This window comes from Acartia tonsa, chromosome 11, assembly GCF_053477335.1.
Source record: "Acartia tonsa isolate MP-2025a chromosome 11, ASM5347733v1, whole genome shotgun sequence".
In the NCBI taxonomy this organism is placed as follows: Eukaryota; Metazoa; Arthropoda; class Copepoda; order Calanoida; family Acartiidae; genus Acartia; species Acartia tonsa.
Window position 1 is genome coordinate 46336203 of NC_137270.1, and position 14529 is coordinate 46350731.

General features: G+C 30.0%; 1 protein-coding gene across 1 annotated transcript in view; it reads right to left on the bottom strand.

The window, feature by feature from the left end:
- The window catches only part of LOC145332733 (uncharacterized), a 79342-nt gene that overhangs the window by 13110 nt on the left and 51703 nt on the right, over window positions 1–14529 (bottom strand). Inside the window, exons 21-26 of the mRNA XM_080177777.1 lie at window positions 12605–12694; window positions 10283–10381; window positions 6822–6920; window positions 6124–6222; window positions 5564–5662; window positions 11–109 (exon numbers count right to left, since the gene is read on the bottom strand). Of these exons, the coding sequence (XP_080033903.1) occupies window positions 11–109; window positions 5564–5662; window positions 6124–6222; window positions 6822–6920; window positions 10283–10381; window positions 12605–12694 (585 nt within the window). The remainder of the gene's footprint in view (window positions 1–10; window positions 110–5563; window positions 5663–6123; window positions 6223–6821; window positions 6921–10282; window positions 10382–12604; window positions 12695–14529) is intronic.

Consider the following 14529-nt stretch of genomic DNA (forward strand, 5'->3'; position numbering starts at 1 on the left):
AGTAACTTACCATAATTATTCTTAGCCTGGATATCTGCTCCACTATCCACAAGAGCTCTGACCACATCAAGGTGACCATTTATTGAGGCAAACATCAGACTTGTTGTCCCTAAATATTTATAGATTAGGTTTAATTTACAGTGTTTTAATTTTATATAATATTGCACTAGTAAAATATAGGTTTTTTAGTCAAAAAGAAGAATACTCTCGAAATTCGACCTGATATCAATTATTTATACCTATATAGAGGGCCCCACGTCTTTGTTTAAATCATAAGTGCATAGCCTAAAAAATAAACTGCATTCGAACTTGAGTATATTTTTTTTTTTGGAAAAAGGTATCAATTCATGTTTTTAACATAAGTAATTTATAAAAAAAAATCCATGAGTCAAAAAATGAAATATCCAGGAAGCTTATTAGTAATAAAATTCATACTTAGTGTGATTGATTTATTAATATCAAACTACCATATTTTGCAATAGATCATTTAAAAGCTCGAAAAATAATTTGTGTAGCTTGTGGAAGAAGACAAGAATTGCCAAGGTATAATTAAAATTAAGCTTGTAAAATCTGGTGCAAAGGAAGGCTTAGATTTTATAAATCTGAAGGAACCAACCTGTCTTTGTAATTATTGTAAAACATATTTGTAATTATGAATTATAAATTCAAAGTGATGTGTTTATTAAAAGTGAAGCTTTTCTATAATTAGGGTTGGTCCGTCCAGAGCTTTTTCCCGTTAATTTAGACATGTTAGAATTGTCTTACCAATTTCAAACTTTCCATGGTGATTCCTGTAGTAGTTTAGCTTTGGTAGATATAACTTAGAAACCGTAGCAACTGTAATGTTGTTACCAGAATGTCATTACGTCAAGATTTTCAACTAATTTACTCAATTTTGTTTCAACTTTTAGACATTTATATATATTATGATTATTCTGTAATTGTTAATGTTTGTTTGTCCTAGTGACCTATTCCAGTATGAAGATCTGAATTGCTATTATAATTTAGTTGAAATCTTCATATACTTTGAATTTTTTTAAAAATTTTGAATGCCATCTTAGTTTATTAAATGTATTTCTATACAAAACAAATATTATTTTGGATTTAAAAGAACTTCATATAAAATAAATGAATAAAACTTGTTGAAATGATGTTAGATTTTTGGAAAATAGAGGGTTTTATTAGGAATAAAATATAAAAAATATGAAAAAAATTAGGCTATGCACTATGATTTAAATAAAGACTTGGGGCTCTCTATTTAGGTATAAATAAATGATAACAGGTCAAATTTCCTGAGTATTCATCTTTTTGGCTAAAACACCTACATTTTACTAGTGATTGATATATAGAATTGATATATGGAATATATATATATTCTATATATTGATACATATATAAAAAGATATGTATGTAAATTTCACCATGATATCATAAATTATTTAGTATTAAAGTATACATATATAAAATAGGTTAACCTGTAAGCATAAGATAAAAGAAGTTTTCAAAATATAGATACTACAATGTATTAATAAGTTTACACACAAATTAGGGTAGAAAGATAGTTTTAGCAAAATTAGATTTATAATAACAACAATAATATTTTATTTAGATTAGGTAGAGTTCTAGATATGTAAGTAGATAATAGAATGAATTAGGGTTGGGCCGGATATCCGGTGTGGCCGGATATCCGGCCGGATATCCGGCCATTTTCAATATCCGGCCGGATACCGGATATTGAAACTATCCGGCCAGATATCCGGCAATATAATCTTTTATATTTTACAACAAAAATCTCTGTTTTTTTAAATCTTAAATGGCTGTAATTTTCTTATTATTGAAGATAGAAGAACAATTTTTTCTGAATATGTTTATCTTTATTATATTAGAAATCTCAAAACATAAATTTTGGTGGTGGCAGCAGTACTTGGCAGTTGCCAGGCGCAAACCGACGGTTTGCAGGAAAACGGCAACGGATTTTATGAAATTGTAATATGTCATGAAGATATATAAAAAAGCCTAAGTTTAAAATTTGAAATCTTCAAGTAAAAATTTGCGGTCACAGGAACCGTTTAAAGATTTCTGGAGACTTGGAGGTTCAGGACTTGCAGGATTATACATGGAACATGAAATGCTTTGTTTAAGTAAAAAAATATTTTTACTTTTTACCTGAATGACCTTACCAGATTTGCTGGCATCCTGTGCCCGCCAGGAAGGAGGTATTAAAAAAATTTCAACTGTCAGTTATGTGTCATACCAATATTTCGAAAGTCACTTAGTTATAGCCCTCTACCTTTTATACACAGAAAATGGGATAGAAAAAAACAGAGGGGGGGGGGGGGGGGGCAGGCATTCAACGCCACATTCCCGCCCATCCTCCAACCGTTAGGGGTTGATATTACAGATTGAGGGAAGTAATAGTTCATTAGATGTATTTGCTAAGACAAAAGATCATTTAATACTTACTTAATTTTTAAGTTTTAATCTTAATTTCATCCTATTATACAAAGTAGTAAGCTTTTTTTGTCTGTAGCGAAGGATCTCGCTAACCGCTGAACTGATATGTTCTCCTTTAGAGTGAAGCTTCTTATAGGTCCCAGGGTGGTTCTAGGCTGTTTCATTTTTATAAAAAAAAGTCGTTGTAAGGTTTTAAATTATTTTTCTGCACTTTCATGTCCCTTCTAATATCCCTAGATACTAGGGACGCAGCCGCTAGTATAATATAAAACACTAGTTTATAAAGAAATTTTTTTTGCGGGTATAGTCTTCTTTGTGGCAACGACCCTTAAGGAGCGATTATTCGTATTTTCACAGTAGCTTTCCTCCTATTTCTAGCCATTTGCGGGGGACTCTAACCTTGCGGGGCCAATTGCCTAACCCTGCGGGGCAATCACCTAACCAAATATAACCTAACCTAACATAAAATAACCTATTAAAAGCAGTTTTAAAAATACAACGAATTGCCACAAAAGGGACTATATCCTTTTTTGATACTTTAATATGTAATAATTTGGCCGGATAACCGGATATCCGGCGTTGGCCAAATATATATCCGGATATCCGGCATTTGAAATCAGCCGGATATCCGGTATCCGGTATCCGGCCAAAAAAATATCCGGCCCAACCCTAGAATGAATATTGAATAATAGATAAATATATTGATAAAGATTAGTAGATTGATATTAATAGTAGGGTTGGGCCGGATATTTTTTTGGCCGGATACCGGATACCGGATATCCGGCTGATTTCAAATGCCGGATATCCGGTAACCGGCCGGATATCCGGCCAACGCCGGATATCCGGTTATCCGGCCAAATTACTACATATTAAAGTATCAAAAAAGGATATAGTCCCTTTTGTGGCAATTCGTTGTATTTTTAAAACTGCTTTTAATAGGTTATTTTATGTTAGGTTAGGTTATATTTGGTTAGGTGATTGCCCCGCAGGGTTAGGCAATTGGCCCCGCAAGGTTAGAGTCCCCCGCAAATGGCTAGAAATAGGAGGAAAGCTACTGTGAAAATACGAATAATCGCTCCTTAAGGGTCTTTGCCACAAAGAAGACTATACCCGCAAAAAAAATTTCTTTATAAACTAGTGTTTTATATTATACTAGCGGCTGCGTCCCTAGTATCTAGGGATATTAGAAGGGACATGAAAGTGCAGAAAAATAATTTAAAACCTTACAACGACTTTTTTTTATGAAAATGAAACAGCCTAGAACCACCCTGGGACCTATAAGAAGCTTCACTCTAAAGGAGAACATATCAGTTCAGCGGTTAGCGAGATCCTTCGCTACAGACAAAAAAAGCTTACTACTTTGTATAATAGGATGAAATTAAGATTAAAACTTAAAAATTAAGTAAGTATTAAATGATCTTTTGTCTTAGCAAATACATCTAATGAACTATTACTTCCCTCAATCTGTAATATCAACCCCTAACGGTTGGAGGATGGGCGGGAATGTGGCGTTGAATGCCTGCCCCCCCCCCCCTCTGTTTTTTTCTATCCCATTTTCTGTGTATAAAAGGTAGAGGGCTATAACTAAGTGACTTTCGAAATATTGGTATGACACATAACTGACAGTTGAAATTTTTTTAATACCTCCTTCCTGGCGGGCACAGGATGCCAGCAAATCTGGTAAGGTCATTCAGGTAAAAAGTAAAAATATTTTTTTACTTAAACAAAGCATTTCATGTTCCATGTATAATCCTGCAAGTCCTGAACCTCCAAGTCTCCAGAAATCTTTAAACGGTTCCTGTGACCGCAAATTTTTACTTGAAGATTTCAAATTTTAAACTTAGGCTTTTTTATATATCTTCATGACATATTACAATTTCATAAAATCCGTTGCCGTTTTCCTGCAAACCGTCGGTTTGCGCCTGGCAACTGCCAAGTACTGCTGCCACCGCCAAAATTTATGTTTTGAGATTTCTAATATAATAAAGATAAACATATTCAGAAAAAATTGTTCTTCTATCTTCAATAATAAGAAAATTACAGCCATTTAAGATTTAAAAAAACAGAGATTTTTGTTGTAAAATATAAAAGATTATATTGCCGGATATCCGGCCGGATAGTTTCAATATCCGGTATCCGGCCGGATAGTGAAAATGGCCGGATATCCGGCCGGATATCCGGCCACACCGGATATCCGGCCCAACCCTAATTAATAGACAGAATGACAGAAAGATACATAATATAACTATATTCTATTTATTTTTAGTAGCAAAGCTACTCTATAATTTGAAATGTCCATCTGTCCATCTGTCTGTCTGTTTGTCTGTCCGTCTGTTAGAGACATAGTTGGGGAAACATGATTTTCTTGGCTTCTATTCAAGATAGACAGCTAAATTTTTTGGGATTAAACAAGTTTACATTTCTCATATTTTAACTAAGTTTCATCAAAATTTGAACAATAATAGGGGTGCTAGTTTAATTCCTAGCTTTTTAGGTTTTTGTGATTTTCTCAATTCCTTTTTAAGATTGGCGGCTGAAATTTCAGGGATTGAATTTGTTTACATTCTACAAATTTTCACATAGTTTCATTTTGATTTGTCTATTACTTGTGATGCTAGATTGAGAAAGATCAAATGAGGGAGATGAGAGGAGAAGTGGGAAAGGAAAACCCCTAAAAAAGAGATGGATAATCCATCATTTTTATGACACAATTATGCAGCAATTTGGTCTTTGTCTGCTAGATTAATTTCTAGCTATTTAATTTTTCTTGATTTTAAAGATTTCATGATAATCAAATTTAATGTTTTTTTATGACACTGCTCTACTTTTATCCCCCCTGTTTTATCTTTGCAATCAACACCCCCCTCCCTACCAACCATTAAGTGTATATTGGTAATAACATAATATATTTAGAATAGGTAAACCTTTTACATAGAAAAAGTTTTAAAATTATAGGTAATCCTTAGTAGGGATAGGTATACCTGCAAATTAGGGTAGAAAGATAGTTTTACCTTACGTAGAAAAATAATGATAACATTAATATTTTATGTTTAACAGATTGAATAAAAAATCATGACAATATTTCATAAAAATATCTAAATTAACTTACCATTGTTATTCTTAGAATTGATATCTGCTCCATTCTTTAGAAGCTCTGTAACAACATCAATGTGGTTTTTCATTGATGCCAATTGCAGACTTGTACGTCCTAGTGTTAATTTTAAATTACAAGAATAGATTACTAGAAATATAAACTTATAGATTTTTTGACAATGATATCATAAATCATTTCTTATCTAGGTATAACTATATAAATTAGGTTGACCTAATAAGCATATATAATCATAAGATACATAGAAGAATTTTTTAAGATATAGATACTCCTCTGTAAATATAGGTATACATACAAATTAAGATAGAAAGATAGATTTTTAATAATGATTTGATAAATTTATTAGTATTTGGGTATGCCTATATAAGCATAAGATATATAGAAGAAGTTTTTAAAAGATAGGTACTCCTAAGAAAGGATAGGTATGCCTACAAACTATGATAGAAAGTTACTTTTAGTTAAAGTAGATGGATAATAGCAACAATAATATTTTAAGTTTTTTTAGATTAAATAAGAAATCTTAATCATAAGAAATTAAAATATCTAAACTAACTTACCCCACTTATCCTTAGTATGAATATCTGCTCTACTATCCACAAGAAATCTGACCACATCAAGGTGGCCATATGTTGATGCAAATATCAGACTTGTCCACCCTAAATATATAAAGATTAGGTTTAGTATTCAGTGTTTAAATTCTAATTACAAGAATAGATTGTTAGATATATTAACAGATATATATATGTAAGTTTTGACAAGGATATCATAAATTATTTAGTATTCAGGTATACATATATAAAATAGGTTGACCTATAAGCATAAGATAGAAAAAGTTTTCAAAATATACATGGTGTTTCAAAAAAAACTGCGTTTTCCGGTTTTCAGAAACAACCAAAAGGAATATGAAAAAAAGGATAATAGGTCCATATTCTATGTAAAAATGTACATTGGATTAACTTAAGGTGTTTTTTTAATATCTCTAAAAATGTGGCTGTACTGATTTGTACATGTAAGGGAAAAATGCTTGGTGTTGAATATGAGATATCAATTAGATTGAAATAACTTGTATATTTTGCTACATATTGTTTCAAAAGTACAATATCAACGTAGTAAAAGGTTGAATCAATGTCCTTCTATAAAATTTTTACATATTTTCTTTTTTGGCTCCATGCAAAGAGCCTTTTAGGTTCTTCAGAATTTAGTTTTTTCTATTTCTATATGGCAAAGTCATTTAAAAATATCTAAACTAACTTACCATCATTATCCTTAGCATGGATATCTGCACCACTATCCACAAGAAATCTCGCCACATCAAGGTAGCCATACCTTGATGCATATATCAGACTTGTCATCCCTAGATATATATAGATTAAGTTTAGTTTACAGTGTTTATTTTTAATTACATGAATAGATTGATTGATGTATAGCCAAAATATGGTTGATTTATGCATAGAAATGACCCATGAAAAATATTTGTCTGTAATACAAAAATTGCAACATTACAACCAATTTCAAATTTAGAAGCCCCCCTTATGGAGGTCAAAAATTCATTGCATCCTATGAAAAGCCTTGAGAAATAGAATCAGGAACTTTTGTCTGTTTCAATATATCTCGTTCCTAATCTGAGAAAATCCCAAAAAACATTTACAAATTGGACAATTCTCAATAAACTCTAAAAAATGGTAGTTTTTTAGTCATTTCTAAGGCTAGTAATGTGATATTTTGAAACGGACATAAGTTCCAGATTCTACTCCTCAAGGCCCCTCATAGGAGCACCATGATGCCATAGTTGTGATGCAATGAATTTTTGACCTCCATCAGGGGGGCTTCAAAATTTTAAAGTGCTTGTACCTTCGCAACTTTTGCATTACAGAAAAAATATTTTGCATGGGACTTTTTTTGCATTTATCAATCATATTTTGGCTAGGGGCTAAAATTTTTACAGGATGGGACATTGTAATAGACATATAAAAATTTTTGAAGTATTATATCATTAATCTGATAGTATTTAGGTATACTTACATAAAACAGGTTGGCCTAATAAGTATAAGATATATAGAACAAGTTTTCAAATATATATATACTCCAATGTATAAATAAGTATACCTACAAATTAGGATATGGTTGATTTATGCATAGAAATGACCCATGCAAAATATTTTTATGTAATGCAAAAATAGCAACAATACAAGTACTTTGAAATTTTTAAGCCCCACTTATGGAGGTCAAAAATTCATTGCATCAGAACTATGGCTTCATGGTGCTCCTATGAAAGTCCTTGAGAAATAGAATCAGGAACCCTTGTCTGTTTCAAAATATCTCGTTCCTAATCTGAGAAAATCCCAAAAAACATTTACAAATTGGACAATTCTCAATAAACTCTAAAAAATGGTAGTTTTTTAGTCATTTCTAAGGCTAGTAATGTGATATTTTGAAACGGACATAAGTTCCAGATTCTACTCCTAAAGGCACCTCATAGAGGCACCATGAAGTCATAGTTGTGATGCAATGAATTTTTGACCTCCATCAGGGGGGCTTTAAAATTTGAAAGTGCTTGTACCTTCGCAACTTTTGCATTACAGAAAAAAATATTTTGCATGGGACTTTTTTTTGCATATATCATTCATATTTTGGCTAGGGGCCAAAATTTTTCTAGGACGGGACACTGTAATAGACATATAAAGATTTTTGAAGTATTATATCATTAATCTGATAGTATTTAGGTATACTTACATAAAATAGGTTGGCCTAATAAGCATAAGATATAAAGAAAAAGTTTTCAAATATATATACTCCAATCTATAAATAAGTATACCTACAAATTAGGATAGAAAAATAGTTTTAGCAAAAGTAGATAGTTTATAACATTAATGTTATTTGCTTAAAGGTACCCTGCAAGAAATACACCGCTTTAACTGCTGAAAGACTGCCACTAGTAGACTTAATACCCAGAATTTGAAGCCTCCAGCTTCAATAACAAAAAAGTTACAAACATTTCAAAATGTTTTTTTTTAGTACAATGAAAATTTTGAAAGATTTTCATTCCTTATGATAGAAATTTCAATATTAAATTAAGTCGTCTTAAAGCCAAATTAAAAGCTTAATTTTGTCAGAAATTTAGGCTGCCTGTAACTGATAACATTTTTACAATAAAAACTACCCTTTAAATAGTCAAAATCTCTTTAAAAAATTTGGTTTAAAATAAAATTGTAAGCGTAAAATCACACTGAGAAAAAATGAAACTAATGTACAGATTGACCCTCGAAAAAGTATTTTTTAGCATCTGCAGCCCTTATTTCTCAATGAATTATTAAAAAATGTATATATCTGTGTTCTCTGTACATTTCCACACAAGCATATATAAAAATTTTGATTTTACCTCCATTAACACCGGAGATTTTTAGAGCTAAAGTTTTGAAAAAGTGACAGAGAAAAAGGATTTTTTTGTGTTTCTCATAATTTTTGGATGGTTATATTATGTTTTTCTGGCAACTGAATAATGATACACAAAAAAACAAGCTAACTAATTATTTCTTTTTTATTCCACCAAAAAATATCAATTTTTAATGGGTAAAAATACTATTGAATGAATTGATTATTTGCAAATTTTAGGTTATTTAGTTACCCTTATTTATGAAAAGGATTAATTATGACAGCTGCTCCGCCCCCTTTTCTGACATCTTTATCATTTTATAAAGGGTTAATTAAGCTTTTAAGACTAAAAAATCATGATGTTGTAATTTTATTTTCTTCGTAACTTTTTAGTTATTAAAGTTAGGATTATGAAACAAAAACAATTTTCCTGCTATATTCATAAAGATTTATTTGGTATTTTAATCTAAAATAATTTTGCCTAATAAGTAAGTTTTTCAAAATATCATTAAACTAAAAAGACTCAAAAATATGTGTAAAAAATGCTTTTTACTCAAAACCTAAATTTTTTATTTCCTTTTTTGTATAAAGTTTCTGCTAGTAACAAAAATAAAAGGATTTCCATTTTAATTTTGCTAAAAAAGTCGTTTCATATTAGAAGTTACTTTTTCCTCAGTCACCTTTTCAAAACTTTAGCTCTAAAAATGTAAGGTGTTAATGGAGGTAAAAAAATATTTTTATATCTTCTTGTGTGGAAATATATAGAGAACAAGGACATATACATTTTTTAATAATTCATTGAGAAATAAGGGCTGCAGATGCTAAAAAATACTTTTTCCAGGGTCAATCTGTATGTGATACAGATGCTCAGCTGTGATTGGTTGTTCAGTGGACTTAGCTTTGACTCAGCCTTCTGATTGGCTAGAAATCCTAAAGGCTGGCATTCTTACACTACAGGTACTCTGAGAACAAAGTAAATTAAACTGAATTTTTTAAATGATTTTGACTATAAAGAAGGATGTTTTTATTGTAAAAATGTAATTCGTTACTGACATCCAAAGTTTCTGCCAAAAATTAGCTTATAATTTTCTTTCTTAGTGACGTATTACAGTAATGAAATTTTTATTATTAGCAATGAAAAACTTTCAAAATTTTCATGATACTAAAAATATCATTTTGAAATGTCTATAACTTTTTTGTTATTGATGCTGGAGGGTTAAAATTTTGGGTAATGGGTCTACTCATAGCAGTCTTTCAGTAGTTAAAACGGTCTTGCAGGGTTCCTTTAAGAGATTATATGACAATTTATGTCCATATTTAATAAAGATATCTAAACTAACATACCATAATCATTCTTAGCATGGATATCTGCTCCACTATCCACAAGAGCTCTGACCACATCAAGGTGGCCATTTATTGATGCCCATACCAGACTTGTTGTCCCTAAATATTTTTAGATTAGGTTTAGTATAAATGCCCAGTTAACAAATAACTTTTAAAGATCGACCGATTTTTTCTGTAGGTCAACCTAAACGAGTACGACCCACAAATAACTTTAATTTATAAAATCAGTCAACCTAAAGCTTCTATTGGTTGACCTAAAATTTCCAGAGGTAGACCTTTTGTAAACTGGGCTAAAGTGTTTATTTTTAATTACAATAATAGATTGATATATATAAAAACAGATATATAGATTTTTGATAATCATTAAGTATTAAGGTGAACTTATATAAAATTGGGGGTATAGTCTCTTTTGTGAAAACGCTTCTTAAGGGGCGATTCTTTGTATTTTTCAGAGAAGCTTTTCTCCTATTTCTAGCACCTGCGGGGGGCTCTAACCCTGCTGGGCCAATTGCCTAACCCTGTGGGGCAATCACCTAACCCAATATAACCTAACCTAACCTAAAAAACATAATAAGCTTTTAAAAATATGATGAATTGCCCCTTACGGGGTGTTGCCACTAAAGGGACTATACCCAAAATAGGTTGACCAAATAAGCATATATAAGCATAAGATATATAAAGTTTTCAAAATATATATACTCCAATCTATAGATAGGTATACCTACAAATTAGGTTAGAAAGATAGTTTTAGCTAAAGTATATAGATAATATTTTAAATTTCTAACATTGAATAACAAATCAACACCATATAACATTAAAATATCTAAACTAACTTACCATTATAGTTTAAGCTAAATTAGATTTATAATAACAACAATGATATTTTATGCTTAAAGGGACTGTGAACGTAAATTTTTCTCATCTTAATATTAAATCTTAACATTATCTCATTCATAATATCTCACAGAAGGAGCAAAACGCTCTTTTGTTTGCTTAAAAAAAGGCTTTTTCTGACGATTTTTATAAGGTACAGGGAAAGGAAAGTATTTTCCGTACTATATAAAATGTGCATTAATTTGCTTTTTTCTCCCATTATAGCTAAAATTAAACTTTTGCACATAGTTCTTGATTTTTCCTAACGGTTAAGCTGACTTTTAACATAATCCTTGCTTTAAACCAATGTATAGTTTCTTAGAAATTTATAAAATAAGCAATATTTTTATTGAAAACCAAATACAATAACAAAGCTAGAAACAGGTTTCTTTATTAGTATCCAATTAACTTTAGATGCCCACCTTTAATTACAAATTTGTAAATAATAAAAACGCAATATTTCTTTATAAACAGTCTAATAAATGTGTAAACTAATTCTTGAAAGTGGGTTATTTATTGTCCAACACAATAAAAAAGGATATTATTATTTCAAATAACCTATGAGATTCAACCCTTTGTAGAGAGTGAGGTATTTTTTTGCCAATAATACTAATTTAAAATAGGTCTTTATTACCTAATTACTACGTTACAAAAAAAACTAATTGGCAATTTTATATCATAAAATAAATCCTTAACAATAAGTAAATTGTTTCAACTATATATGACAAGTTAAATATCCCTACAAACATTATAAAATTATGTTTATTATGTTTTTTCCTTTTTCCCTCCCAAAATACCATAAAATCAAGGCATTATTTCTGGATATTTTTGTTAATAGGACGTTTTTGGTTGATCAGTGTAGTAAAATGTGCTTAGAAAATGTTAAGATTTGATAATCAGATGAAAAAATTTTGCGCTTACACTCCCTTTAATATATTATATGACAAAACATAACAATATTTCATAGAAATATCTAAGCTAACTTACTATATTTTCTTTTTTGGCTCCATGCAAAGAGCTTTTTAGGTTCTTCAGAATTTAGTTTTTTCTATTTCTATATGGCAAAGTCATTTAAAAATATCTAAACTAACTTACCAGTATTATCCTTAGCATGGATATCTGCTCCACTATCCCATAGAAATCTGACCACATCAAGGTGGCCATACCTTGATGCATACATCAGACTTGTTGTCCCTAGATATATATAGATTAGGTTCAGTATATATTGTTTTATTTTTAATTACAAGAAGAGATTGATAGATTTTTTATCATGATATTATAAACCATTTATTATTTAGGTATAACTGTTAATGTTCTGCTTATTAAGTTCTGACACTCTACAAGGCTTAATGTTCATTATGGATGTTGTCATTCTTGTTTTTATTGGAATGCAGAAAATTATTAGATAATAATTGTAAGTTGCTGAATGATTATAAAAAGAATACGAACCATTGCCATCTTTTGCTTCAATGTTGACTCCAATATCAAGTAATTCTTTTACTTCATTAAATCTTCCTTTCTTAGCTGCTTCTAACAAATCTTTAAAAAATATATAAAAAATTTTAGATTTCATAATGTTCCTAATTTCAATATACTGAATTTGAATCTAATTTGATCATGAAAAGTTCAAAATCTTTTATAAATGTAAATGATATACATGCAATGACCTTTCTATTGACACCTTAACCAGAGGTGGTTTTTTAACCCTTAAAGTGTTCACGAAGCTGGGAAAAAGTTGATATATGTCACTGATTAATGTTTTTTAAGAGTACTATTTTGAGAATTAAGTCTTTAATACTTCCCATTTAAAAATAAATCAAACTTTAAAAAAACGAATTTATTCCCTTGAAAACATCTTTGTATTTTGTGTTTTATTATACATATCTTAAAACCTATCAAAATCGACAAATGACAATCTTTTTGTTGAAGTTTACTTGCAAACTTAGAGTAGAATAAATTCTTTTACATACATATTAAACTAACCAAAAAAGTTTATAATTTCTTTTTTACGGGGATATTAAACTATTTCTAACGATAATCGAAAAGATATTACCAAATATGGGTATAAGGTCAGCTGATTTATAGTTGTCGATTGTGAATATAGCACCCTCATCCTATCTCAATTTTTACTACTTGCTAAAAAAGCTTCAAACTTCCATAAAAAATTTAAATTTTAAAAATTAAAATTTTTAATGTATAATGTATAAATCGTTTTGGAGGGTGGTGGTATTCTCCTCCAAAATAGTTATAAACCTTTTAAGAACTTATGACGAGCTACCCTGTAAAGGAGAACCATACTGGTTCAGCTGTTGGCAAGATCCTTTAGAACAGACAAACATACAGACATCCTGTTATATTATTATAACAATTTATATTTAGGATGTGTGTATTACTTAAATATAATTTATTAACTTAAACAGAAAGAGGGGTACTTATAGTAGATATTCAAAATAAACTTTAAAACACAAAATAATTTAAAAGTTTTGGGTCATGGAAAGGAAACAAGTTTGCGGGTTTTGTTGTATTTGTATCCTTTGTATCCTTTCCATGAACCAAAGTTTTTATTATAAGCGTTTTCTAAGATAGGCATTTTTTGAGTATAACCTCTCTCTGTCTATCTATCTACCTTTCTTTTAATCTCATTTTGAGAACCAAAATGTTTTTTTGTATTGACTGATTATTTCATCATTTGTTTTTCTGTGTAAAAATGTCTATAAAAGTACTTCTATAATTTGAGTATCTTAACATGTTATGACGACAATTGAATAAGGGTATTTTTTTTCCAAAAATGGTCTTTTAAAGGAAAGCAAACAAATATGTTGACAGCTAAATTATACTAACATTGGTAATTTTTTTATTTCAATACTAAGGGTTTCAGTGATCGACAGGCAATTTGAGGGGAAATACCCATTGAGTATTGTTATAAGAGTAAATCATAAATACATGTAGAAAGAAATAAAATCAATGAATCCAAGAAAATTTTTGTCCATCCCTAAAAATACAACTTTACGATATACTTTACGATACAAAATACCTGAGTTAGTTTTTAAATAAACATTATAAGTATAAAAATAATTAAAAATAAATCTAAGTGTCTTAGTAAAACATGGTTAAATCGGGTTAAATCTATAAAAGCATTCAATTTGATGAAACTTTCTATTTTCTATTCTCTATTTAATGCAAATAATTATAAATCTTTTAATTTAAAACCCAGCATGATATTTGTTTGTCGGAGGTTGGGTGTGTGTGGTGTGTGTGTGTGTTAGTGGGCTTTGGCGTGTGTGGGTGTGTATGTGTGTGTGTGGGTGGGCGTAGGCGTTTGTGGGCATGTATGTGTGTGTGTGTGAGACAGGTATTTAGGAAAATTCGACTTG